The sequence below is a fragment of the Macaca fascicularis genome, chromosome 3 (assembly GCF_037993035.2).
Source record: "Macaca fascicularis isolate 582-1 chromosome 3, T2T-MFA8v1.1".
Lineage (NCBI taxonomy): Eukaryota > Metazoa > Chordata > Mammalia > Primates > Cercopithecidae > Macaca > Macaca fascicularis.
Genome location: NC_088377.1, coordinates 180,392,332 through 180,418,078, shown reverse-complemented (window position 1 = coordinate 180,418,078; position 25,747 = coordinate 180,392,332). Strand labels below are relative to the sequence as shown.

General features: G+C 45.8%; 1 protein-coding gene across 25 annotated transcripts in view; it reads left to right on the top strand.

Moving 5' to 3' along the window:
- Window positions 1-25,747, top strand: part of ATP6V0A4 (ATPase H+ transporting V0 subunit a4) — a 91,860-nt gene that overhangs the window by 51,583 nt on the left and 14,530 nt on the right. For all 25 annotated transcript variants that reach the window (XR_012432918.1, XR_012432917.1, XR_012432916.1 and 22 more), the window contains 6 exons: window positions 1,284-1,441; window positions 6,956-7,049; window positions 12,418-12,536; window positions 13,579-13,795; window positions 16,704-16,805; window positions 23,810-23,926. Coding sequence is in view for 21 of the 25 variants with exons in the window: in XM_045388295.2 (XP_045244230.2) it covers window positions 1,284-1,441; window positions 6,956-7,049; window positions 12,418-12,536; window positions 13,579-13,795; window positions 16,704-16,805; window positions 23,810-23,926 (807 nt within the window). In the remaining 4 variants the exon portion in view is untranslated. The remainder of the gene's footprint in view (window positions 1-1,283; window positions 1,442-6,955; window positions 7,050-12,417; window positions 12,537-13,578; window positions 13,796-16,703; window positions 16,806-23,809; window positions 23,927-25,747) is intronic.

The following is a 25,747-nucleotide window of genomic DNA, read 5'->3' as shown; positions in this document are numbered from 1 at the left end:
GGGAGGCTGAGGCTGGAGAATCACTTGAACCTGGGAGGTGGAGGTTGCAATGAGCCGAGATCGTGCCACTTCACTCCAGCCTGGGTGACAGAGAGGGACTTCATCTAAAAAAAAAAAAAAAAAAAGAATATCTGCAATGTTTTATTACAGGTTGAATTAATTACAGCTAGGTCAGCGATGTCAAGGTTAGAGGACACAATCAACCTGTGACCAATATAGTTTTAATATAGTTTTCTATGCCAAGCTTAAAGATGTAGTTTTGTATGGTAAACATTTTGAGTTTCAGAGTTACACGTCAGCACTTCTTGGAATGATTGACACACATTATTCAGTATTATGAGAAAGCACTTTATTCTTCTCAGCAGACACAGTCAGACAGGGACTCAACTTTACAATGACAAGATGCAAAATGAGTATACATCTGACTTGTCATAAATGTAGCGGCCATGAGAGGCCAGTTCAGTGCTTATTTCCTGGAAGCACCAGAGACACCAGCTACCTGCTTTCAAGTCCCTTCCTAAGCAGATGAGGCCTTGCTTGCACTTCAGTTTATTTTCTAATGCAGGCGCAATGGAATAATCTGAGGCATGCATATATATATATATTTTTTTTTTTTTTAATTTTTTTTTTTTGAGACAGAGTCTTGCTCTGTCACCCAGACTGGAATGCAGTGGGGCAATCTCAGCTCACTGCAACCTCCGCCTCCCGGGTTCAAGTGATTCTCCTGCCTCAGCCTCCCGAGTAACTGGGACTAATGTGCAGACCACCACATCTGGTTAATTTTTAGTAGAGATGGGGTTTTACCATGTTGGTCAGGCTGATCTCGAACTCCTGCCCTCAGGTGATCTGCCCACCTTGGCCTCCCAAAGTGTTGGGATTACAGGTGTGAGCCTGTAATCTTCTCTGTCACCCAAGCTGGAGTGCAGTGATGCAATCTTGGCTCACTGCAGCCTCCACCTCCTGGGTTCAAGTGATTCTCCTGCCTCAGCGTCCCAAGTAGCTGGGATTACAGGCATGCACCACCATGCCCGGCTAATTTTTGCCTATATGGTTTTTGTTTAACGATAACAAATACCAGCCTAGGACTTTTTGGTGCACCTATATGTTCTAAAAACCATGATGTGTGTGCTCTTCCTGTCTGGATGATTGATGTCTGCCATGGTCATATGGCCCCCCTAAAGGGTGCCAGCACCAGTGATGCTGGAGACATCCTATAGAACACTTCCTCTGGGGTCTGCTTCAGAGCCCACTGACGGTCATGCTCTCTGTGTCTCTGAGGCCAGATTTGGAACACCTTCTTCCACGGGCGCTATCTGATCCTACTTATGGGCATCTTCTCCATCTACACGGGTTTGATCTACAATGACTGCTTCTCCAAGTCCTTGAACATCTTCGGCTCTTCTTGGAGTGTCCAACCCATGTTCAGAAACGGCACATGGAAGTGAGTTGACGGAGAGAGATGGCGCAGTCGCTGGCCATCCGGGTGGCCTCAGTGACTGTTTTCTTGGTTGGGGGAGTCTACACCTAGCTCTACTCAGAGGTGCACTTGAAAATTCAAAACAAATAGGCCAGGCACGGTAGCTCATGCCTGTAATCCCAGCACTCTGGGAGGCTGAGGCGGGCGGATCACCTGAGCTCAGGAGTTCGAGACAAGCCTGGCCGACATGGTGAAACCTGGTCTCCACTGAAAATACAAAAATTAGCCAGGTGTGATGGTGGGCGCCTGGAATCCCAGCTACTCAGGAGGCTGAGGCAGGAGAATTGCTTGAGCCTGGGAGGTGGAGGTGCAGTGAGCCGAGATTGCACCACTGCACTCCAGCCTGGGTGACAGAGTGAGACTCCATCTCCAAAAAAAAAAAAAAAAAGAAAAAGAAAAAATTATTAGCCAGATGAGTTGGCGTGCCTGTAGTCCTCGCTACTTGGGAGGCTGAGGCAGGAGGATGAATTGGGCCAAGGAGGTCAAGGCTGCATGAGCTACAATCACACCATTGCACTCCAGCCTGGGCAACACAGCAAGATGCTGTCTCAAACAAAAGCAAATGAGAGGCTGGGCATGGTGACTCACGCCTGCAATCCCAACACTTTGGGAGTCCAAGGTGGGAGGATCACTTGAGGTCACGAGTTCGAGACCAGCCTGGCCAACATGGTGAAACCCTATCTCTACTAAAAATACAAAAATTAGCTGGGCATGGTGGCATGTGCCTATAATCCCAGCTACTTGGGAGGCCAAGGCACGAGAATTGCTTGAATCCAGGAGATGGAGGTTGCAGTGAGCCAAGATTGCACCATTGCACTCCAGCCTGGGCAACAGAGCGAGACTCCATGTCAAAAAAAAAAAAAGCAAATGAGGAAAGGGTTGGTTTTGCAATGCTGTTTCCCTGTACTTTTCCTCTGGCTGACAGAGTTGGGGATAGGGGTCACCTGGTAAGGATATGTGGGGACTGTAGAATAGAGGGACCTGGAAAGTCTCTAAATCCGCACAGTCCACCCTTCCCCTGTGCATTCCACAGTGATTTTATGCCGTTAATCAGACAAGCAGTCTTCAGAATGGAAACACAACCTTTCAGGAATGGAGACTTTTATGGGGAGAAAGATTTTAGAGTTTGAGAGGTGGGTCAATTTAATGAACTGGGGGAGGACAGGGGACTCTGGAGGATAGGGGACTGTGAAGTGAACAAATAGAAATTGTGACAGCCTCATGATTTTCGGGGGGATCTTAGGCTACGTGCATCACGTACCTGAGATTTCCACAGCAGCATGAGGGTTAGTTTGTAAAACATATCAGTGGTGACATTTCCTAACATCTGTCTCTGCCCGGCTTCTTTGGGTCAGCTTAAGATTTCTCTGTCTCATCCTGGAACTTCCCTTTGAACAAATGAGAAAAGAGGACCAAAGTGAAGGCTGAGATAGGTAAACGTGTTCACAATCTCTTTTCCCATTCTTCCTCTCCCAAGGAAGGGACTCCATGGGTTTTACTGGCTCACCAAAATCTGTAGTGAACATCGTAAATGGGGGATAGAATGAACAATCAATTTCATCCAAGAGTTTTTCAGTTAGAAAAGATTCAATCCTGGGTTTCTTTTTCTTTCTTTTTTTTTTTTTTTTTTTTTTTTTTGAGATGGAGTCTTGCTCTGTCACCCAGGCTAGAGTGCAGTGGCGCAATCTCGGCTCACTGAAACCGCCACCTCCTGGGTTCAAGCCGTTCTCCTGCCTCAGCCTCCTGAGTAGCCGGGACTACAGGCACACGCCACCATGCCTGGCTAATTTTTGTTATTTTTAGTAGAGACGGGGTTTCACCATGTTGGCCAGGATGGTCTTGATCTCCTGACCTCGTGATCCACCTGCCTTGGCCTCCCAAAGTGCTAGGATTATAGGCATGAGCAACCACGCCTGGCCCAACCCTGGGTTTCTTTTGATAAAGCTTTCCTGAGGGCATTCAAGGGGCTTGATGTGGGCACAGAGAGGCTCCAGGAGACTGTAGGAATCTTTAGTGTGGGGGCATCGAGAGTCTAATGCAGTCACTTCTTGTTTCTCTGCTAGGCCTACGTTCCCTGACATAGAGATGGGATTCCCTACCTTAAATAAATGTAGAAAAATAAAAATATAGAAAAATGAAGGATAAAACATTTTCCAGAATGACATACAGACAGCTGTGTCGTGATTTTTTTTTTTTTTTTTGCTTTGCAATTAGTATTCTAAAGAGATGCCCAAAAGAACAAAACTTTCATAAATTTAAAAACAAATTAGGTTGAGCACGGTGGCTCACACCTGTGATCTCAGAACTTTGGGAGGCCAAAGTGGGAGGATCGCTTGAACCCAGGAGTTCAAGACCAGCCTGGGCAATATGGGGAGACCCTGCCTCTACATAAAATGAAAAATAAAAAAAATTAGCTGGGCACGGTGGCACATGCCTGTGGTTACAGCTACTCGAGAGGCTGAGACAGGAACATCATCTGAGCCTGGGAGGTTGAGGCTGCAATGAACCATGATGGCACTGCTGCACTCCAGCCTGGGCAACAGAGCAAGACCCCATCACAAACAAACAAACAAACACATTCATTCATACACTTAGTTCTGCTCTGTAGATTTAAACTCATAAGTATAGAGATGAGTTTTATTTTTATTTATTTTTTATTTTGAGATGGAGTCTCGTTCTGTGGCCCAAGCTGCAGTGCAGTGGCGCAATCTTGGCTCACTGCAACCTCTACCTCCCGGGTTCTAGCGATTCTCCCATCTCAGCGTCCCAAGTAGCTGGGATTACAGGTGTGCGCCACCACGCCCAGCTAAGTTTTGTATTTTGAGTAGAGATGGGGTTTCACCATGTTGGCCAGGCTAGTCTTGAATTCCTGACCTCAGGTAATCCGCCCACCTCGCCCTCCCAAAGTGCAGGGATTACAGGCGTGAGCCAGCGCTCCTGGCTGAGATGAGTTTTGAAACTTGTTCAATCTGCGTAATTTCACCAGACTACCAACATGAAATTCCATTTCCCATGGAGTATCATTGTGAAAGGCCCAAGTTAACTGTATTGTTACGTGGCAGATATGGGTATGAATGCTGTTCTCGTATGCACCTGCAAATATCTTCTTCCCCAATTCAAGACTCTTTGGTCTTGAATTGGAGCAATGCTCAGCCGTATGTGAAGGATCAGGAGTATAAGGCAGAACCTCATTATCACTGTGGTAGAAGAAAAAGATAGCTGAAGTACAGAGCAAGCTGATTCTGGTCACCAGCTGCGAGCTGGTTCCTTGATGGACCTGCTTCCTTGATGGTTGAAAGACCACCGAAAACATTCCTGTAGTCATTGGAGTTGGGCGTATTGACTCAACGAAGGAAATGGTGCCTCACTGGGAAAACCATCTCTATTAAGAGGGTATTAGAAAGGGCTTAGGGGATTTAGCCTTTGTTAGGATACAGGGATGTTGGATCATTTTTGTGGTTTGGACCATATCCTTTTTTGCCTGTATCGGGGCATGATTGTGGAATGATCTTGTTTTTAATCACTCTTAGTGGCCAGGTGGCCTTGCCTGATGTTGCTGTCCTTTGAAGTTGTTTATGCTCAGCAGGATACACGATGGCTTAGCTGTGGGTGCCAGGCCAGTTCCCTCCTGTCAGGGGTGACTTTTCCCTTTGTGAACACACAAACACTTCTCTGCTATGGAAAGCTAGCCATGTGCACTGAGTCATGCCATTAGGATGGGGGTCATGTCTGGGTGAGTGAGTCACGATCAGCTGCTGCCGTTTATATTGAGGGCCAGGACAGTAGGCCAGGCTTCCTGATTTCCTCAGCTGCTACCTAAGGCCCCCAGCACCTCACTGCAGAAGGGAAGGGAGTGTATTTCTAGACAGCCTGTCAAGACTGTGTGCTGTCTGTTCTTCATCATTTCATTATTTTTAAATTAAATTAAATTAAATTTATTTTATTTTTTGTAGATGGAGTCTTGCTGTGTTGCCCAGGCTGGAGTGCAGTGGTGCGATCTTGGCTCACTGCAACCTCCACCTTCTGGTTTCAAGTAATTCTCCTGCCACAGCCTCCTGAGTAGATGGGATTACAAGCATGTGCCATTGTGTCCGACTAATTTTTGTATTTTTAGTAGAGAAGGGATTTTACCATGTTGGCTACGCTGCTCTCGAACTCCTGACCTCAAGTGATCCACCCACCTCAGCCTCCCAAAGTGCTGGGGTTATAAGCATGAACCACCATGCCAGGCCTGTTCCTCTTCATTGCAAATGCTCATTCCTTGAACCCTTCCACAGATGCAGATTCTTAAAAAAAATTAGCTCAACTTTCTCACCCCCTTAAGGCTTGCAGAGACAGAGAGTAAGAAATTTCTGGGCCAGGTGCGGTGGCTCACGCCTAATCCCAGCACTTTGGGAGGCCAAGGCGGGCAGATCACTTCAGGTCAGGGGTTCGAAACCAGCCTAACCAACATGGTGAAACCCCATCTTTACTAAAAATACAAAAAATAGTTGGGCGTGGTGGCACATGCCTGTAATCCCAGCTACTTGGGAGGCTGAAGCAGGCGGATTGCTTGAACCTGGGGTCGGGCTGTGGGGGGAGGCGGAGGTTGCAGTGAGCCGAGATCATGCCATTGCACTCCAGTCTGGGCAACAAGAGTGAAACTCTGTCTCAAAAAAAAAAAAACAAAAGAAAGAAAAAAGAAATTTTTCTCCATTGACATGCATGCTTCTGGGTGAAAAGGGGATGCAGGTTTAAAGACATTCAATGGGCTACATGTTTTTAGAGGTAAGTTTCCTAGCAGTTGAGGTGTGTATGTAAAAAACCAATCCATCCTTCAGAAGCAGCCCCAGTGTTCCCTGGGGAGACTTCCCAAGCATATCCCTGGGCTAGGGTTTCTTTCCTGCGTTCTCCCAGCATCCCTGCCTTCTACTTCGTTTCTGATGTGTGTACAACCCCTGATTTCCCTTCCTTTTCCTTCCTTTTCCCTTTCCCTTTCCCCTTCTCTCCCCTCTCCCCCTTCCCCTTTTTTTTCCCTTTCAACAGAGTCTCACTCTGTTGTCCAGGCTGGAGTTCAGTGGTGCAGTCATGGCTCACTGTAGCCTTGACCTCCCAGGCTCAAGTGATCCTCCCTCCTCAGCCTCCCAAGTAGCTGGAACTAAAGGCATGTGCCACCACAACCAGCTGGTCTCAAACTCCTGGGCTTAAGGGATCCTCCCGCCTCAGCCTCCCAAAGTGCTGGGTTTATGAATGTAAGCCACTGCTCTCGGCCCTGATTTTCTTTACTTTAGCACATCAGGCTGAGATCTCTTCGGAAACTCAGATTGTAGCTTCAGTGCTCAGGACAATACTGATGCGGAGTAGATATTGAATCAACTGAATTGATGAGTTGCACCAATAGTTGGGCTTTGGTGGGCAAGTTAGTGACTGGTGGTACTATACCATTTTTTTCTGCTCCGGTTGATCATTGTTTGTTTTTCTCCCTTTCTCCCTCTAAAGTACTCATGTAATGGAGGAAAATCCATATCTGCAGCTGGATCCAGCCATACCAGGAGTGTATTTTGGAAATCCATACCCATTTGGGATTGATCCGGTAATGATGTCTTCTTGGGTTAAATATTTATTATGTGAACTGTCTTGTGGAGGAGACCTTTGGATAGAGAAGAAAAGGCCAACAAAGCCTGTCAAATCAACAAACTTGTGTTGAGATGAAATAACTTCTGCTGATGTTTTTGTGACACGTAGAGCCAGATTCAAGTAAATGTTCTATCTACACCTTCTGCCCAGCCCCATTTTCCATATAGTTCCCCAAACATCTGCCTCTTTCTCCATCAGTCACATCCCTGGTGCTTAATAATTGCTTCTTTAAAAGGCACTTGGTTGCCTGGGGAGAATGCATATTACATAAGCTATTTAGCATCCTAATCAAGTTTAAGTTCCCTGCTTTGTATTTTCTCGCAGTGGGAAACATTTCCCTTTTTTCTAAAAAAGTGTGGATTTGTTTTTATGTTTGCTTTGTTTTACTGCATAGAATTGACACTTTTTTTTGAAAGGTATTTGCTTCATTTTATTTGTTATATCTATCCTAGTCAGCTTGATTTGAGCTAAGCAAAACAATACTTCCTCGCAGCCTGTAGATATAAAGTGGTTTTGAGGAGATATAACACATGCCCATTCATGTAAAGCTGTTTATTTTTATTGGCCCAGTGCATGCTGCCACCAGGTGGCGGCCTTATGCTCCAAATGAAAACTGAACCTGGCAAATGCTGTCCATGTTTCTTCTAAGCTCTTTCTTTATGGGAGAGAACGTGAGACCTCAGTTTTTGTTGCTGACAGTTAGAAGTAAATAGTACTAGCCCTAAAATTGGTTCTCCAGTCTCTCCTGGCTTACAGGTCACCTCCTGTTAAGTTTTCCTGGGTCATCCTGCTATCTCCCACCTCCCTCCCCTTATAAAAACAGAAAGTTTGCCCAGGATTTGTTTATACTTGCCACCCAGGGACACTTGCATTTTTATCAAAAGTGGTAAAGTCCTTGAAGGCTGGTTTATAAGTTGCAAAGCACTAAAAACTAGTTTGAATTTTTGTGGCCTGCAAGACATTGTCCTTGGTCAAAGGAATTTCATGTTTAGTAAGCAGGTGGAGAGGGAATCTAGACGGGGATGATCTTAGGGTCTGGTTGATCTTCCTTTGTCTGGAATCTCATTGCTCCGATAGTCTCACCTCTCCCCTCCACAGCCCACAGTTAATTCATCAGCAAATCCTGCCTGTCCATTGCTGCTCCTCAGACAGAGTGGAGCTACAGTATTTCACATTGCAGAACTGCATGATCCTGATTTTCTACTCTGCATGCAATTTTGTCATCTGCCCACAAGTTAGAAAAGAAAGAAAATATGTCAGGGTGAAAGAGAATGTGGGATTTTGAAAATAATGAAATCTGTTCCTAGTAACATTTAGAATTTTGAAAATTTCTGGTCTTTCTATCCTAAAATAATACATATACCTATATGATTTTAAAAATCTATATCACACAAAATATTATATAAAGAAAAGCAGGAGTTGGCCAGGTGTGGTGGCTCATGCCTATAATCCCAGCCCTTTGGGAGGTTGAGGTGGGTGGATCACTTGAGGTCAGGAGTTCAAGACCAGCCTGGCCAACATGGTGAAACTTTGTCTCGTCTAAAAATACAGAAATTAACTGGGCACGTTGGTACATGCCAGTAGTCCCAGCTACTTGGGAGGCTGAGGCAGGAGAATTGTTTTAACCTGGGAGGTGGAGGTTGCAGTGAGCTGAGATCATGCCACTGCACTCCAGCCTAGGCAACCAGAGTGAGAGCCCATCTCAAAAAAAAAAAAAAAAAAAAAAAGTAAAAATACCAAAATTAGCCAGGCATGGTGGCATATGCCTGTGATCCCAGCTACTCGGGAGGCAGGAGAAGTACATGAATCTGGGAACCTGAGGTTGCAATAAGCTGAGATCACACCACTGCACTCCAGCCTGGGTGATACAGAGAGACTCTTCTCAAAAAAAAAAAAAAAAAAAAGAAAAGAAAAGTAGGAGTTGCCTTTTCTACCTCTCCAGTTTCTGCAGTCCTGTTCCTCAGAGATAACCACTTCAACAGAACATGTCTGTGTTCGTCCATTTTCATGCTGGTGATAAAGACATCCCCGAGACTGGGTAATTTATGAAGAAAATGATTGTGTGGGGAGGCCGCACAGTCATGGCAGAAGGTGAAAGGCACATCTTACATGGTGGCAGGCAAGAGAGAGAATGAGAGCCAAGTGAAATGGGTTTCCCGTTATAAAACCATCAGATCTTGTGAGACTTATTGACTCCCGTGAGAATAGTATGGGGGAAACCACCCCCATGATTCAATGATCTTCCACCGGCTTCCTCCCACAGCACATGGGAATTATGGGAGCTACAATTCAAGATGGGATTTGGGTGGGGACACAGCCAAACCATATCAATGTCTGTCCCTGTGTTAGTACTTGTATCATATATATATATATATAGGCTTACTTTTTACATAATACAAATTTCTACAGTGCATTTACTGACTGCATTTGGCATCTATTTGTGAATCAAATCACAAAATATTTGGCCTTCATCATAGCTGGCTTTAAGGTGTTTCTGAAAATTTTATAACAAATGAACACAACAAAATGGTTAAGAGCCTGGGCTCTTAATGCGGGAATCAGACTGCCTGTGTTTAACTCTTTGCTTTTCTATTTACTTGCTCTGTGAGTTTGAGCATGTTAACATCTCTATATCTGTTTCCTCACCTATAAAATGCATATAATAACTGCCCTAGGCCAGATGCGATGGCTCACACCTGTAATCCCAGCACTTTGGGAGGCCAAGACATGCGGATCATTTGAGGTCAGGAGTTCGACACCAGCCTGGCCAACATGGTGAAATCCCATCTCTATTAAAAATACAAAATTAGCTGGGCGTGGTGGTGGGTGCCTGTAATCCTAGCTACTAGGGAGGCTAAGGCAGGAGAATCGCTTGAACCCAGGAGGCGGAGGTTGCAGTGAGCTGAGACTGCACAGCCTGAGCGACAGAGCAAGACTCCGTCTCAAAAAAATATATATATACATATAAAAATAAAAATAAAAATAAACACCAGCCCTAACTCCTAGGGTTGCTCAGCAAATGAAATTATGTTTACACGTAAAACCCCTAGAACAGAGTCTGATGCACAAACGTGGTAAATACTCCTTGAATATTAGTTGCTTTTATGTTATTTCTTCCTAGGTATGTAAGTAAATTAATCTTCCTGTGGTTATGATAAATTATCTTATCTGTAAAATGAGAATAACTATATCTCACAGAGTTTTCAGTAGAACTAAATGAAATAGACACATCTAAATTGCTTAGTATGTGCTTGGTACTTAACTATTAACATTTTAAAATTTTCTTTTTATTTATTTATTTAGAGGCAAGGTCTTGCTCTCTTGCCCAGGCTGTAATGTAGTGGCATGATCATGGCTCACTGCAGCCTTGACCTCCTGGGCTCAATCTCCCTGCTTCAACCTTCCAAGCAGCTGGGACTACAAGCACACGCCATGCCATGCTGGGCTGATTTTTGTTTGTTTGTTTGTTTTGAGACGGAGTTTCACTTTTGTTGCCCAGGCAAGAGTGCAATGGTGCGATCTCAGCTCACCACAACCTCTGCCTCCCGAGTTCAAGTGATTCTCCTGCCTCAGCCTCCTTAGCAGCTGGGATTACAGGGATGAGCCACCATGCCATGCTGGGCTAATTTTTAAAGAAATTTTTTGTAGAGACGGGGTCTCACTTTGTTGCCAGGCTGGTCTTAAACTCCTGACCTCAAGGGATCTTGCTGTCTTAGCCTCCCAAAGTGGTGGGATTACAAGCGTGAGCCACTGCACCTGGCCAACATTTTTAATGTATCAGATTTGGCTGGGTTTAAAGTGTGCTAGCACACCTGCCCTCACTGCATTGAATGTGCCCGTGGGAACTGTCCAGCCAGGTGGGCAAGGGGAATGCTAAGGGCTGGGGCACACCTGGTGCCACTTAGATGCCAAGGCCCATGTGAGGGTAGAGGAGGCATCTCTGGGGTCTGGGCATCTGTTATTGGAGTCCCTTCTCTCCGCTTCGCAGCAGCCGCCTCCTCAGTGGGTGCACCTCTGGCCCGGCTCAGGACATTGCAAAGGAAGGATCGGTGCAAATTAGCACCTGACCATGTGAGCCCGTGCGTGTGTTGGAGGGAGTGAGATGATTGTGTTTGAGGTTGTGTCTGGTTGGATGTTGGCCCCTTAACAGAAGCAAAGAAGTTTGGAGGAGGAAGTCATTTAGGAGAAAAGGTGAGAAAGCCATTGTGCCCTTGTCACCTTTGACACGTCCCAGAGCAAACCTGAAAACAATTTGGGATGTACCTCAAGTACGGATGGGGACAGGGGAAGGAGCAAGGACTTGGAATCCTTTCCACAGAGTGGGAGTGGAGACTATGGGGCTGCTGAGATTTAAATGGGGAAGATGAATGTTAGTGACTCCGGTCCTTAGCCAGCGTGAGACCCTCACTAACCCCTCCACCCACCTGCCCTGCACGACCACCCAGTGTGCTTTCTCCTCATGTCAGTATCACCAGTATCGTTTGGGGCAGGACAGGTACACATGAGCCCCACCTGGCAGTGCTGTTTAAAACAGGGGTCGTGTAGAAGGCTGGGACTGTGTCTTACCCATCACGCTTACAAAGATTGGCTACTGGAACAGCTTTTTGAGAAGGGCCTGGGGAAATGCTTCGTCATGTGAAGCACTACAGACTTTCAGAGTAAGAGGTGGTATTATTAAAAAGGATTGGATACATTCACGGGCCAATGATCTATAGACCATGATTAGGGAAACTGAGGCAAGTTTGAGATCTTGCCATAATGGTTCAGATTAGTTTTCTTCTTTTTTTTTTTTTTTTTTTTTTGAGACAGAGTCTTGCTCTGTCACCCAGGGGGCTGGAGTGCAATGGCGCGATCTCGGCTCACTGCAACCTCCGCCTTCTGGGTTCAAACGATTCTCCTGCCTCAGCCTCCTGAGTAGTTGGGATTACAGGAAACTGCCACCATGCCCAGCTAATTTTTGTATTTTTAGCAGAGACAGGGTTTCACCGTGTTGACCAAGCTGGTCTCGAACTCCTGACCTCAAGTGATCCACCTGCCTCGGCCTCCCAGATTATCTTTTCACGTAGGATTTTTCTCCCCTATTTTCCTCCAGCAGTTTGATGATAGCACTAATGATCCTGTTACTTTTGTCCTTAAAGTTGCATTTATAAAGGGTTTCATGCTTTTTTCCTTTTCGGACTCTAAAATGCATGCATTGAGCTGGACTGAAACATGAAAGTGCAGTTCCCAGAGCGATTCGCTCAGGGTAAGTTGTGCTGCAGCCCTCGACTCCAGTAGAACTTCTAAGACTCTCTCACTTGTTTTTTGTCCCATTTCCCATCCAGATTTGGAACTTGGCTTCAAACAAACTCACATTTTTGAACTCCTATAAAATGAAGATGTCGGTGATCCTGGGAATTGTCCAGATGGTTTTTGGTGTCATCCTCAGCCTTTTCAATCACATGTAAGTTTCCTGATGGACTCTCTGCCCGCTCTGTCTGATCACACTAATGATGAGTGGTGACAGAGCCACTGGTTTGGGACCTGCATCTCTCTGTACAAGTTTTCTTCCTATGAGGGGTACTTCCCTGGGCATTTTGGCTTGAGCCAAGACAAGCTGGTTGGCTGGAAATGGCAGCTCCTCCGTTTCTCCTAAGCAGAGTCTGTCCGAGGTAAATGCTCCTCTGGCTGCAGAAATATTTGAGGGTTCAAAAAAAGACTGGAGGCCAGGCACGGTGTCTCACACCTGTAATCCCAGCACTTTGGAAGGCCGACAGGTGGATCACCTGAGGTCAGGAGTTCAAGACCAGCCTAGACAACATGGTGAAACCCTGTCTCTACTAAAAATACAAAAATTAGCTAGGTGTGGTGGCGGGCACCTGTAATCCCAGCTACTTGGGAGGCTGAGGCAGGAGAATCCCTTGGACCTGGAGACAGAGGTTGCAGTGAGTCGAGATCACATCACTGCACTCCAGTCTGGGTGACAGAGTGAGACTCCATCTCAAAAAAGCAAAAACAAAAACAAAACAACAACAAAAAAAAAACATTCTCAACTTCTAGGCTGTACAGAATCAGATGATAGGCTCAATTGGCCTGTGGGCGACACTTTGCCGACCCCTATCTTAGAGTGTTCTTAGGAAAAAGCTTCCAAATTCCCATTATATATCCTCTTGCCTTTAAATGTGCAACTGTGAGCTAGGTCCGCGTGCGAAGCTGTGGTCAGATCACCACCCTCTCTGTGTGGGCATGACCTTTGCTTTAGATGTTACTTCTAGACTGTGGTTCTCTCTGACTCTTGTGCAAAAGCACTTTCCAGTATTTCCTTCTTATTTTCTTTTCTATGCATCCATACAGGATTGCTTTTTGCTGGGGGATGTGGGGTGCTGTTGTTTGCCAGTAGTGCGAAAAAAAAAAAAGATAGAACATTTTGTGCTTTGAGAGAATAATTAAGTCCTAATGTTCCCCTGATGTTCTATCTTATGTATGTGTGTGTTTTCCACCCCCAGATACTTCAGAAGAACTCTCAACATCATTCTGCAATTTATCCCTGAGATGATTTTTATCCTGTGTCTGTTTGGATACCTGGTTTTCATGATCATTTTCAAGTGGTGCTGCTTTGACGTCCATGTATCTCAGCACGCCCCCAGCATCCTCATCCACTTCATCAACATGTTTCTGTTTAACTACAGTGACTCTTCCAATGCACCCCTCTACAAACATCAGGTATTTCTGCTTTTTTAAAATTCTTCTTTTATTTACTTGATTATGTCAAATTTCTCTCCTACTCTTTTTTTTTTTTTTTTTTTTTTGAGACAGAGTCTTGCTCTGTCACCCAGGCTGGAGTGCAGTGGCGCAGACTTGACTCACTGCAACCTCTGCTTCCTGGGGTAAAACGATTTTCCTGCCTCAGCCTTCTGAGTAGCTGGGACTGTAGGTGCACACCACCACGCCTGGCTAATTTTTGTGTTTTTAGTAGAGACAGGGTTTCACCATGTTGGCCAAGCTGCTGTTGAACTCCTAACCTTAAGTGATCCACCTGCCTTGGCTTCCCAAAATGCTGGGATTACAGGTGTGAGCCACAGCACCCGGCCTCTCTCCTACTCTTGAGTGTTGCCAAGAGTAGTTATTTGTAAAACAGCCATCTTGGCGTCCAGTGGAGGCTGTTACATCCTTTACATTTCAAAAGGGTCTTATTAAATGAAGGCACAAGCACTGAGGGCTGTGGAGTGGCTGCAGCCATTCTTGCTGGGTAATACATGAGAGGGATGATTGCAGAGGGGTTGAAGATCGTCTTGTACATTGACTATGAAGCAGGAAAAAAAATAACCCTCAGATTGATAGGCTTGCAATGGTAGAATGTTCTCTATGGCACCTTAATATTTAATAATCTTTTATTCAAAGAGTGCACTCTGGCTAAATTAACAAGAATAATCATTGAAACAGAATCAAGAAGAGAAGGCCCTGTATTCACATGGGTAGATGGTTTCTGGAAAACCATGAATCAAACTCACGCTCTTCTGTGAGCTTCCAAAGCTGGCGGGAGCTGCTGTTTTGCATTTGTTGCTCCTCTTCCAGAGACAGTTCATCCCAACCATTGCACTTTATTGCCACTCTGATTTCTTCCATTTCTTTTAGCCTCATTATCAACTTAATATTTAATTAATTAATTTATTTATTTATTTTTGGAGATGGAGTCCCACTCTGTCACCCAGGCTGGAATGCAGTGGCACGATCTTGGCTCACTGTGACCCCCGCCTCCTGGGTTCAAGTAATTCTCCTGCCTCAGCCTCCCAAGTAGCTGGGATTATAGGTGCCCACCACCAGGCCTGGCTAATTTTTGCATTAGAGACAGGATTTTACCATATTGGCCAGCTGGTCTTGAACTCCTGACCACAGGTAATCCACCCACCTCAGCCTCCCAAAGTGCTGGGATTACAGGTATGAACCACCATGCCTGGCCAATATTTTATTTTTAAAAGGTATGCAGATCCTATTGGAGCTGGATATAAAAATAACTCAGTGAGTAATTCTTTGATAACACAAATAACAGTAGCTTTTTCTCCTTGGCTTCTCCCAGTGACTAACCTGATCATTTTATCTGAGGGTAGATTTTCACTAAAAAAGGCCCATTTCTATAGGTTCTGATTCCTCTGGATGAAGCCCTGTGACTAGTTCCACAAGGCCAGCTGCCCTTCAGTGCAAAGCTTGTCTGTCAGCAATTGCGCCCATCAGATGTCCTAGTTCATGTCATGCTTCTACGTCCACGCCCCTTCTCATGAGTTCGATTCCTAGTTGTGTCCTCTTTCCCTACCCAAGCGTTGATAAGAAAAAGAAAAGGCTCAGCGCAGTGCTCATGCCTGTAATCCCAGAACTTTGGGAGGCCAGGGCAGGCAGATCACCTGAGGTCAGGAGTTCGAGACCAGCCTGTCCAACATGGTGAAACCCTGTCTCTACTAAAAATACAAAAAAGTAGCTGGGCATGGTGGCGGGTGCCTATAATCCTAGCTACTTAGGAGGCTGAGGCAGGAGAATCACTTGAACCCAGGAGGCATGAGATCACGCCACTGTACTCCAGCCTGGGCGACAGAGCGAGACTCCATCTCGAAAAAATAGTGGAGTGAGGGTGGAAGATGGAACAGATAAAGTGTTCCCTCTATTATCAGGGTGAATCTTGTTACAATTGAGATAATAAATTGTCTCCTGGCATTTACTGTGACCTTGGTCAGAATGCTTGGAGAAAGGTGAAGGCTCAAGATATGTTTTTCTATTTCCTTCGAGCCCCGTGCTCTCAATCCTTCTCAGCAGCCCTGACTGAGCCTTCTGAGGCTGGCTGGTTCTTTTGAGCATAGCAGCTATGAGTCACTCCTCTAAACTGGTCGCTGGGGTGTGTATAAGAAAGGAGGCAAGGGTGTGAGGACGTGAAAGGTGATCTGGAGCGGGAAGATAACAGGGTTTCAGCAGAGGCCTGAAGACCGCGGCTGCCTCACTCCAAAGGGAAGGCGAGAGAGACCGAGAGTGAGTTCAAAGTGGGTAACCCACAGCCTGTTGAGTAACTCGCCCACACTGAAGGGATGAAAGTCAGGTAGCGATGGTGAGGAACTTCTTTTTTCTTTTTTAAGAGATAGGAGCAAGAGAGCTCAGATAATTATCTAGGATTCCAAATATAAAATTACCGGTTGAATAATATTTATGACTTAAAGTGACCCAAGGACTTTTGAGTACCACCGAGTGACTGGTAACGTCATGAGGCCTGCCATAGTTTTCATCCAGACCCAGGTGAAAACGACCCCCATGGGACGGAGTTGAAGACAAGGGGTGCCTTTATAATGTTTCCTGTGTACTTCTTGTTTAAAAGACTGGTTACATATGGCACAAGGGGCTACTCAGAGAATGAGGAATACAGAGAGTTTCCAGTATCTACCCCGTGTCGAACATTTGGATACACTGGACAGATATTTCTCTATCTGCAAGGGGAATATTCCAGGTGTGAAGGTCAATGGATTCATTGAAATGCTTTAGATCTCTCAAAATAAAGTGCTAGTGAGGTGGCCCATAGTGGTTATTTTCATCATGTAAAGTGTGCTGTTCTGTCATGTGAAAATGATGAGATCTCGCCATTTTGGTCTTGCAGCAAGAAGTCCAAAGTTTCTTTGTGGTGATGGCTTTGATCTCTGTGCCGTGGATGCTTCTGATTAAGCCGTTTATTCTTAGAGCCAGTCATCGGAAATCCCAGGTAAGGGCTGTTTGTTTCAGTTCACCTTACTTTGCATAGGAATGTGGGTTTCTGGAAAGATAAATCTTGGGTTTAGAGAGAATCATCCTGGGCTGCCAGGGCTGGAAGAATGGTGTTGAGGAACTGACCCGCCCTGAGTATGTTTCGTTCATGTAGCTAGACTTTTTCCCTGGGCCGTCTTATTTCCAGAAAGACGCTCGATTAAGGGCAAGCGCGTTTAAACCTTATGTCTTGGCTGGGCATGGTGGCCCATGCCTGTAATCCTAGCACTTTGGGAGGCTGAGGTGGGTGGATCACCTGAGGTCATGAGTTTGAGACCAGCTTGGCCAACATGGGGAAACTCTGTCTCTACTAAAAATACAAAAATTAGCCAGGTGTGGTGGTGGGTGCCTGTAATCCCAACTGCTTGGGAGGCTGAGGCAGGAGAATCTTTTGGTTTTTTTTTTTTTTTTTTTCTTTCTTTTTTTTTGAGACGGAGTCTTGCTCTGTCGCCCAGGCTGGAGTGCAGTGGCGCGATCTCGGCTCACTGCAAGCTCCGCCTCCCGGGTTCACGCCATTCTCCTGCCTCAGCCTCCCGAGTAGCTGGGACTACAGGCGCCCACAACCGCGCCCGGCTAATTTTTTGTATTTTTAGTAGAGACGGGGTTTCACCGTGGTCTCGATCTCCTGACCTTGTGATCCGCCCGCCTCGGCCTCCCAAAGTGCTGGGATTACAGGCGTGAGCCACCACGCCCGGCAAGGAGAATCTTTTGAACCCAGGGTTGGCGGGGGAGATTGTAGTGAGCCAAGATCACACCACTTCACTCTAGCCTGGGAGAAAGGGTGAAACACCGTCTCAAAAATAAAATACAATAAAATAAACCTTATGTCTTGCAGACTTTGTTCAGGGTGTATGTGTGCTGAGTCTAGTGGTAGTTAATGATTTATAAGGGTCTGAATGTGGTTGTTTTATTAGTTATAAATAATATTTTATTATAATTTTACTTTTAAAACAAATATTAAAAGCTTTTGTGTGAGACTTTACTGTATTATGTTACAGATTGTGTCAGGGAATTAGAAGAATAAACAAATTCAATTAGGTTGTTTTTTGTTTGTTTGTGATTTTTCCCCTATTGCCAAATACCAGGTTCAGCCCACTTTCTCTTTTTGTCTAAACTGCCCCTGAGCCTCAGATGTACTCAGGGGTGAAGCAGAGTTTAATATCAGCCTGAACCAAATAGGATTTAGGAAGATTAACCTTCCAGAGGACATCAGCGTCTAGCTATGACACACAGACGGTTTGAGATGGTCGTTCTCTGCTTTCCTCTATTAGTGCAAAAGATTAAGCGGAATGTGCTGAGACCATGTATGTTGTAAATGGTTGTAGATGTGTTCAGATTAAATTCTCTTTCTCTAAGATCTTTGTTGGATATTGACCTGGACGGGCAGCAGAGTCAGGGACCTTAGACATGATGAGACTTGAGTTCAGGAAGTTTGTCCCTATGTGACGCTCTGTTTCTCTGTCACCTGCCTCTCCTCCCACGGTCTCCTTATTTCCTGTCAGTCTGAACTCGTTCCAAAGCTCAGCTGAAATGTGATCTATATGAGATATTCATAAAGAGGAAGACAAAGCAAGGAAGTCTTGGTTATTGTTTGGTTAATGGGTAGGAGAGCAAAGTGGTTAAGGGTTGTTGAGGTGGTGCTTGTCCAGACAGGTGACCAGGTATTTCAAAGAGGGTGGCAGATACCTGTTTGGAGAAGGAGATGCAAGTTTTGGTTTTTTTCTAGAGACCAGGTCTCACGCTGTCTCTGAGGCCAGAGTGCAGTGGCTATTCACAGGCACAATCATAGCTCACTGCAGCCCCTGATTCCTGGGCTCAAGCCATCCTCCTGTGTCAGCCTCCCAAGTAACAGGCATGCCACCCTGCATGGCTCGGCTTTTTTTTTTTTTTTTTTTGAGATGGGCTCTCACTGTGCTGCCCAGGCTGCTCTCAAACTCATGGCCTCAAGTGATTGTATTTATTTTTTTCTAGGAACTAAATCTGTCCATAAGCCAAGAGCCAGGTTACTGTAGGCTCTCCTGAGTTCCAGGACTGTAAAATAATAGCTTGTCTTGCTCTTCGCACCGCACAAGCTCTTTAGACAGTTGCTGATCTCAGAGTGGTAGATTTCTCCTTTGCGCTGCCAGTTGACTTAAACAGAGGGAAGGAGGGAGAGAGGGTTCTCCTAGTCTGCCTTCATGGATGATAGCTCTGAAAGTGACTGGTAACGGGAGCTCCTGAGGACGGGGTGGAGGCCTATTCCCTTAGCCCTTGGGATGCACGGCCGTTGGTTGTTTCCTCCAGCGGCTGCTTAGGGTCCTTTACGTGTTAGAAACATTACCACCTCCATTCAAGCGATGGTCCTATAATGGCATTATTTGCCCCCTCTCCACCTCTCTTTCATGAAATTTTACAGAACTAATACATAGAGACAAACAATTTGTTCTGACGGACTTCAGGTAATATGAACAGGGGTCCTGTCTATGAGCCTCTCCTACCACCTGGGTCCCTGCGGAATGTGGCCTGGGAACCTCTCCGCTAGAGGGCCGCCTGTGGCATGGCCCTGATGACACACCCTGTGGGCAGCCAGTGTGTACACATCTCCTTCTGAGAGCGCTTGTGGCCACTCACCAGGCCCCCCACGTTCTGTTTCCTCTTCCAACTTGCTGCTGTGAACCCAGGTCCCCCCATACTCCCACATCTCAGGTCATAGTGAAATAACTGTGTGTTTCTATTTAAAATCTTCATCTCGACATGTGTGTTTCTTATGGTAAATGTTACTGAAACATATAACATACAGAGACGTGCATGAATGACGAGGCACCAATCCATGAAGTATCACAATATGAACACGTTCGTGTCACCCGCACTCAAATCGAGAAACTGGTCATCCTTAGAACCTGAGAGTCCTGACTGGGCGCGGTGGCTCATGCCTGTAATCCCAGCACTCTGGGAGGCTGAGGCAGGTGGATGGCCTGAGGTCAGGAGTTCGAGACCAGCCTGGCCAACATGGTAAAACCCCGTCTCTACTAAAAATACAAAAATTAGCTATGCATGGTGGTGGGTGCCTTATAATCCCAGCTACTTGGGAGGCTGAAGCAAGAGAATTGCTTGAACCTGAGAGGTGGAGATGGCAGTGAGCTGAGATCGCCGCCATTGCATTCCAGCCTAGGCGACAAGAGCGAGACTCTGTCTCAAAAAAAAAAAAAAAGTTCTTTGTGCCTCCTTCCTGTCACTCTTACCCCAAGAGCAAACATTGTGGTGACTTCCAGGACTGTCAGTTCATTTTGCCTGTTCTTGAACTTTGTTTAAATGAAATCATCCAGAATATCTTCTTTGGGATCTGTCTTCTCTCATCCAACATTGCCGTGTCAGTAATTACAAATGATGATACTATAAACATCCTTGTATATATCTTTTGGCACATGGGTTTTAATTTTTTTTTTATTTTATGTATGTATTTTTAGATAGGGTCTTGCTCTATTGCCCAGATTGGAGTGCAGTGGTGGGATCATAGCTGACTCATCTCCTGGGCTCAAGTAATCCTCCCACCTCAGCCTCCTGAGTAGCTGGGATTGCAGGCCTGCACCACCACGCCCAGCTATTTTTAAAATTTCTTTTGGTAGAGGTGAGATCTTGCTATATTGCCTAGGCTGGTCTTGAACTCCTGAGATCAAGTGATCCTCCTGCCTTTGCCTCCCAAAGTGCTGGGATTGTAAGTGTGAGCCACTGTGCTCTAAAAACATGTGTTTTTAGAAAGTTGCCAGTAGCTAATTTACAATGATTGCTGTATGTTTTATTTCATACGCCACCCAGCTTAAGCATTGTGAGATTTTAGTAAGAGAACTGCAAGTAAGTATCTGGAAGGAAGATAGTCACTTGGATTCACAAGTCTAATATCATACTTCTACAACATTATTCATGTTCATTTTAACTAATTCAAGAATAATGAGCAGAAAATGGTAGAGTTTAGGGTTGGAAATGGAGAAGCCATAATATATTTCTCCTTTGATATTTTCTTCTGTAAGTTGAAGGGGAGAGAAAATAGGATTTCGAGATGACAAATATAAAGTTAACTTGAGCCACATCCCTCCTCATGGGATAAAGAACCACAAGGTCTTGGGGAAAGGCCAGCATAGAAGCCGGCTCTCAGCACCTGGTACCCTGGACTCCTGTCTAGATGGATCTGAGCCCACTTCTGGGTCCTGCAGAGGCCCTGTTCCTCAGTCTCCTGAGGGCAAACCAGGCCACTGGCATGGACACCACGAGTCCCTGGGTGGCCAAGGGGCAGCTGTCTGTGGGGAAGGCAGGTGGAACTTAGACATTTTGGGTCAGGGTGTTTGTGTGCACATACAAGGCCCTCGTGATATAGGATGAAGCCAGAGGTGAAAAAAAGAGGGCTCCCTGGTCCAGGGTCAGCTCCCACGCTGCTATGGCATGGCGTGAATTCTGAATTTCAACACGGCCTTCCCAGTTTTTACAAAGATTTATTTTTTAAGCTAGGAGACGAGAACCCCTAGACACACACACTTTCTTATTTTTTTGAGGCGGAGTCTTGCTTGGTCACCCAGGCTGGAATGCAGTGGCGCAAACACTGCTCACTTCAGTTCAACATCCCAGGCTCAAGAGATCCTCCTGTCCTAGCCTCCTATGTAGTTGGGACAGGTGAACCGTCAGCCAGGCTAAATTTTTTTTTTTTTTTTTGAGAGATGGTATCTCACTTTGTTGCCCAGGCTGATCTTGAACTCCTAGGCTCAAGCATGGAACCTATTTTATTTAGGAATTTGTTGGCTTGATGTATAACTTTTACATATTTCAACATATGGTATGTGAACTACCGTCTTTACTCTTGTCCAGAGCCCTGCAAATGTTAAGTGCAGACCTGCTAAAGAAAGGAGGGCCCTGGCCGGGTGCAATGGCTCATGCCGGTAATCCTAGCACTTTGGGAGGCCGAGGCAGGTGGATCACCTGAGTTCAGGAGTTCGAGATCAGCCTGGCCAACATGGCAAAACCCCGTCTCTATTAAAAATACAAAAATTAGCTGGGCATGGTGGCGGGTGCCTATAATCCCGGGTACTCAGGAGGACTGAGGCTGGAGAATCTCTTGAACTCCAGAGATGGAGGTTGCAGTGAACCAAGATCACACCACTTCACTCCAGCCTGGGCAAAAGAGCAAAATTCCTTAAAAAAAAAAAAAAAGAAAGAAAGAGAGAGAGAGAGAAAGAGAAAGAAAGAGTCCAGATACGGTGATGCCTACTTTATATTACTCCTCCCATGAAGAAGAAAGAAAGAAAGAGAGAGAGAGAGAAAGAGAGAAAGAGAGAGAGGAAGAAAGAGAGAAAGAAAGAAAAAAAGAAAGTAAGTCCAGATACATTGATGCCTAATTACAATACCTCTCCCATGAAATCATTCTAGAAAAACTTTGGACATGGGACATTAAGCTTCATGGTGACTTGAAAGAAATATGCCATTCAAACTTAGGGGTAAAACCAGACCAAGTTGAATGGTGACTATGCCTAGATTTTTTTTCCATGAATTTTTCCTAAGCTATTTTTATAGTTAATTTCACAAGGCTACATGGAAGGTACGACTGATGATTTATGACCTTGTGTATTTCTTTTAACAATGGAAAGGCACTTTCGTACTTGCATTGCTTTACTGTCGAGACTGCATCATTTGGCACATTCTGGAGCATTGTGGAGAAAAAGCACATGCACTGGAGTCAGGCGCTGGGTTTGAATCATGGCTCTGCCACTTACCCGCCTTGCCAGCTGTATGATCTTGGGCACTCTTTCTCTCTTTCTTTCTTTCTTTCTTTCTTTCTTTCTTTCTTTCTTTCTTTCTTTCTTTCTTTCTTTCTTTCTTTCTTTCTTTCCTTTCTTTTCTTTTCTTTCTTTTCTTTCTTTTCTTTCTTTTCTTTCTTTTCTTTCTTTTCTTTCTTTTCTTTCTTTCTTTCTTTCTTTCTTTCTTTCTTTCTTTCTTTCTTTCTTTCTTTCCTTCTTTCTTGCCTCCTGGCTTCAAGCGATTCTGCTTCCTCAGCCTCCTAAGTAGCTGGGATTACAGGCATGTGCTACCATGCCCAACTAATTTTTGTATTTTTATAGAGATGGGATCGCTCTATGTTGCCCAGGCTGGTCTTGAACTCTCGGCCTCAGGCAATCCTCTCACCTTGGCCTCCCACAGCACTGGGGTTATAGGCATGAGCCACTGTGCCTGGCCTTTAATTTTTTTTTTTTTGAAATGGAGCCTCGCTCTGTTGCCTAGGCTGGAGTGCAGTGGCGTGATCTTGGCTCACTGCAGCCTCCACCTCCTAAGTTCCAGTGATTCTCCTGCCTCAGCCTCCTGGGTAGCTGGGATTACAAGCACGCACTACCATGCCCAGCTATTTTTTGTATTTTTAGTAGAGATGGGGTTTCACTATGTTGGCCAGGCTGGTCTTGAACTCCTGACCTCAGGTGATCCACCCACCTCAGCCTCCCGAAGTGCTAGGATTATAGGCATGAGCCACTGTGCCTGGCCTAATTTTTGTATTTTTAGTAGAGACGGGGTTTCACCATGTTGACCACGCTGGTCTTGGACTCCTGACCTCAAGTGATCTGCCCACCTCAGCCTCCATAAGTGCTGAGATTACAGGTGTGAGCCACCGTGCCTGGCCGGGCACTTTTCTATTTTTTTTTTTGAGACGGAGTCTCACTCTGTCGCCCAGGCTGGAGTGCAGCGGCGCAATCTCGGCTCACTGCAAGCTCTGCTTCCCAGGCACATTTCTTAAACTTTCTGTGCTGCAGCTTACTTCTCCAGAAAATAGGGTGATAATTGTGCTTATATAAAATGGTTGTTGTGAGTGCTTAGTGAGATAGTGTAATGTTTAGAACAATGTCTGGTACATACATAGTATTTGAGGAGAGCCTTTATTTATATTTATATATGTTAGAATTCCCAGGGTGAGTTGAGTGCATTCCTCATTTCCCTGCTTGTCTGCTGCAGGCATCCAGGATCCAAGAAGATGCCACCGAAAACATCGAAGGTGACAGCTCCAGCCCTTCCAGCGGTTCTGGCCAGAGGACTTCTGCCCACGGGGCTCAGGATGACCATGGGGAAGAGGTATCTGGGACGAGAGCCCCTGAGGAAGACTCCCCAGTTTATACAGATTCTAGAATGGACACAGGCAGTAGAGCTGGGCGGGTCTGGAGGGCCCCACGGGGCAGTAGCCCTACCACTGCTGAGTCCTGGGAGGCTGTGAAGGTCTCAGGGAAGGGGACGTACTAGCTAGTCTAAGAGGATCAGAACAGCTATTTATCAACCAATCTGGGCACATTTTAATATTTTAGTCCAAGTACTGCTGCATCTTATGTGTCAGGTGACTATCAGCCTCAGATCTAGTAACATAGAAGGTCCCGCGTGTTACTGAGGCCTCCTTGGCTCAGCACCACACCCCTATAATCTCTCTTTTTTGTTTGGTTTTGAGATAGAGTCTAACTCTCTAACTCTGTTGCCCAGGCTGGAATGAGCCAGTTTCAGCTCACTGCAACCTCCGCCTCCCAGGCTCAAGTGATTCTCCTGCCTCAGCCTCCCTAATAGCTGGGATTACAGGCACCTGCCACTGCACCTGGTTAATTTTTGTATTTTTAGTAGAGATGGGGTTTCCCCATGTTGGCCAGGCTGATCTTGAACTCCTGACCTCAGGTGATCTGCCTGCCTCGGCCTCCCAAAGTGCTGGGATTACGGGCGTGAGCCACTGTGCCTGGCCCCCTGTGATCTCTTTATAATGTTATCTGCCTCTCACGTGAATTCGTATATTGTTTTGTTCCCTCATCCCTCCCCGCTTCTGCTTGTGCAAGGACAGCCGCTGCCCCTCAGGATCCCAGGCCACATCCTTCCAGATGAAGGCAGCTGTCTGTTCCATGTGTTGACTGAAGTCAGCCACATTTGTGAATCCCAGGCTGGAGGCTTTAACCAGAGCTCTGTTCTAATTTGGGAGTGGGGACTGGGTTCCCATGAGGGCCACAGGTGCTATAAATGGCTCCATTTGTGGTATTAATTACTTATTTTAAAAAGTTTTCTCTAGATAGCCATGTGTGGTGGCTCATGCCTGTAATCCTAGCACTTTGGGAGGCCAAGGTGGGCAGATCACTTGAGGTTAGGAGTTCAAGACCAGCCTGGTCAAAATGGTGAAACCCTGTCTCTACTAAAAATACAGAAATTAGCCAGGCATGGTGGTGGGCACCTGTAATCCCAGCTACTGGGGAAGCTGAGGCAGGAGAATCACTTGAACCTGAGAGACAGAGGTTGCAGTGAGCTGAGATCGCGCCACTGCACTCTAGCCTGGGCGACAGAGCAAGAGTCTATCTGAAAAAATATACATATATATCTTGATTAATTAGAATTAATGAAAAATCTCGATCATGAAAATTCTTTCCAAGAAAATTCTAGGTACAGAGTGATCCACAGTAGTGGCTGTTGACATTACCGAGTCTGTCAGACCTGCTGGAATGTTTTAGAATCCAACCCACGCATCTTCTGACTCCTCAAGTCCTGGCCTGTCCAGGGCACCCTCCCTCATCTCTTCCCCTCCTACCCTTAATCTATATCCAGACAATTTCCACCTGCCACCTCCAGCGTGAACAGGTTGCCCATGCTTGGGCAACTTCAGTCTCCATTCATGGACCTCTTTCCCCCAGGTCTAATCATGCATGGGTCTCCCGTCTCCAGGCAAATGTGTGCCTCCTCCTGTTTCTCTTTCAAGTTCCTTTCTCACATCTCTCCACACCAGGGTGAGCCAAACTCAAGGTTAGGGGTGCAGTCTGTTTTTGGTATTTTTGTAGAGACGGGGTTTCACCCTGTTGGCCAGGCTGGCCTTTAACTCCTGACCTCAGGTGATCCGCCCATCTCGGCCTCCCAAAGTGCTGGGATTACAGGTGTGAG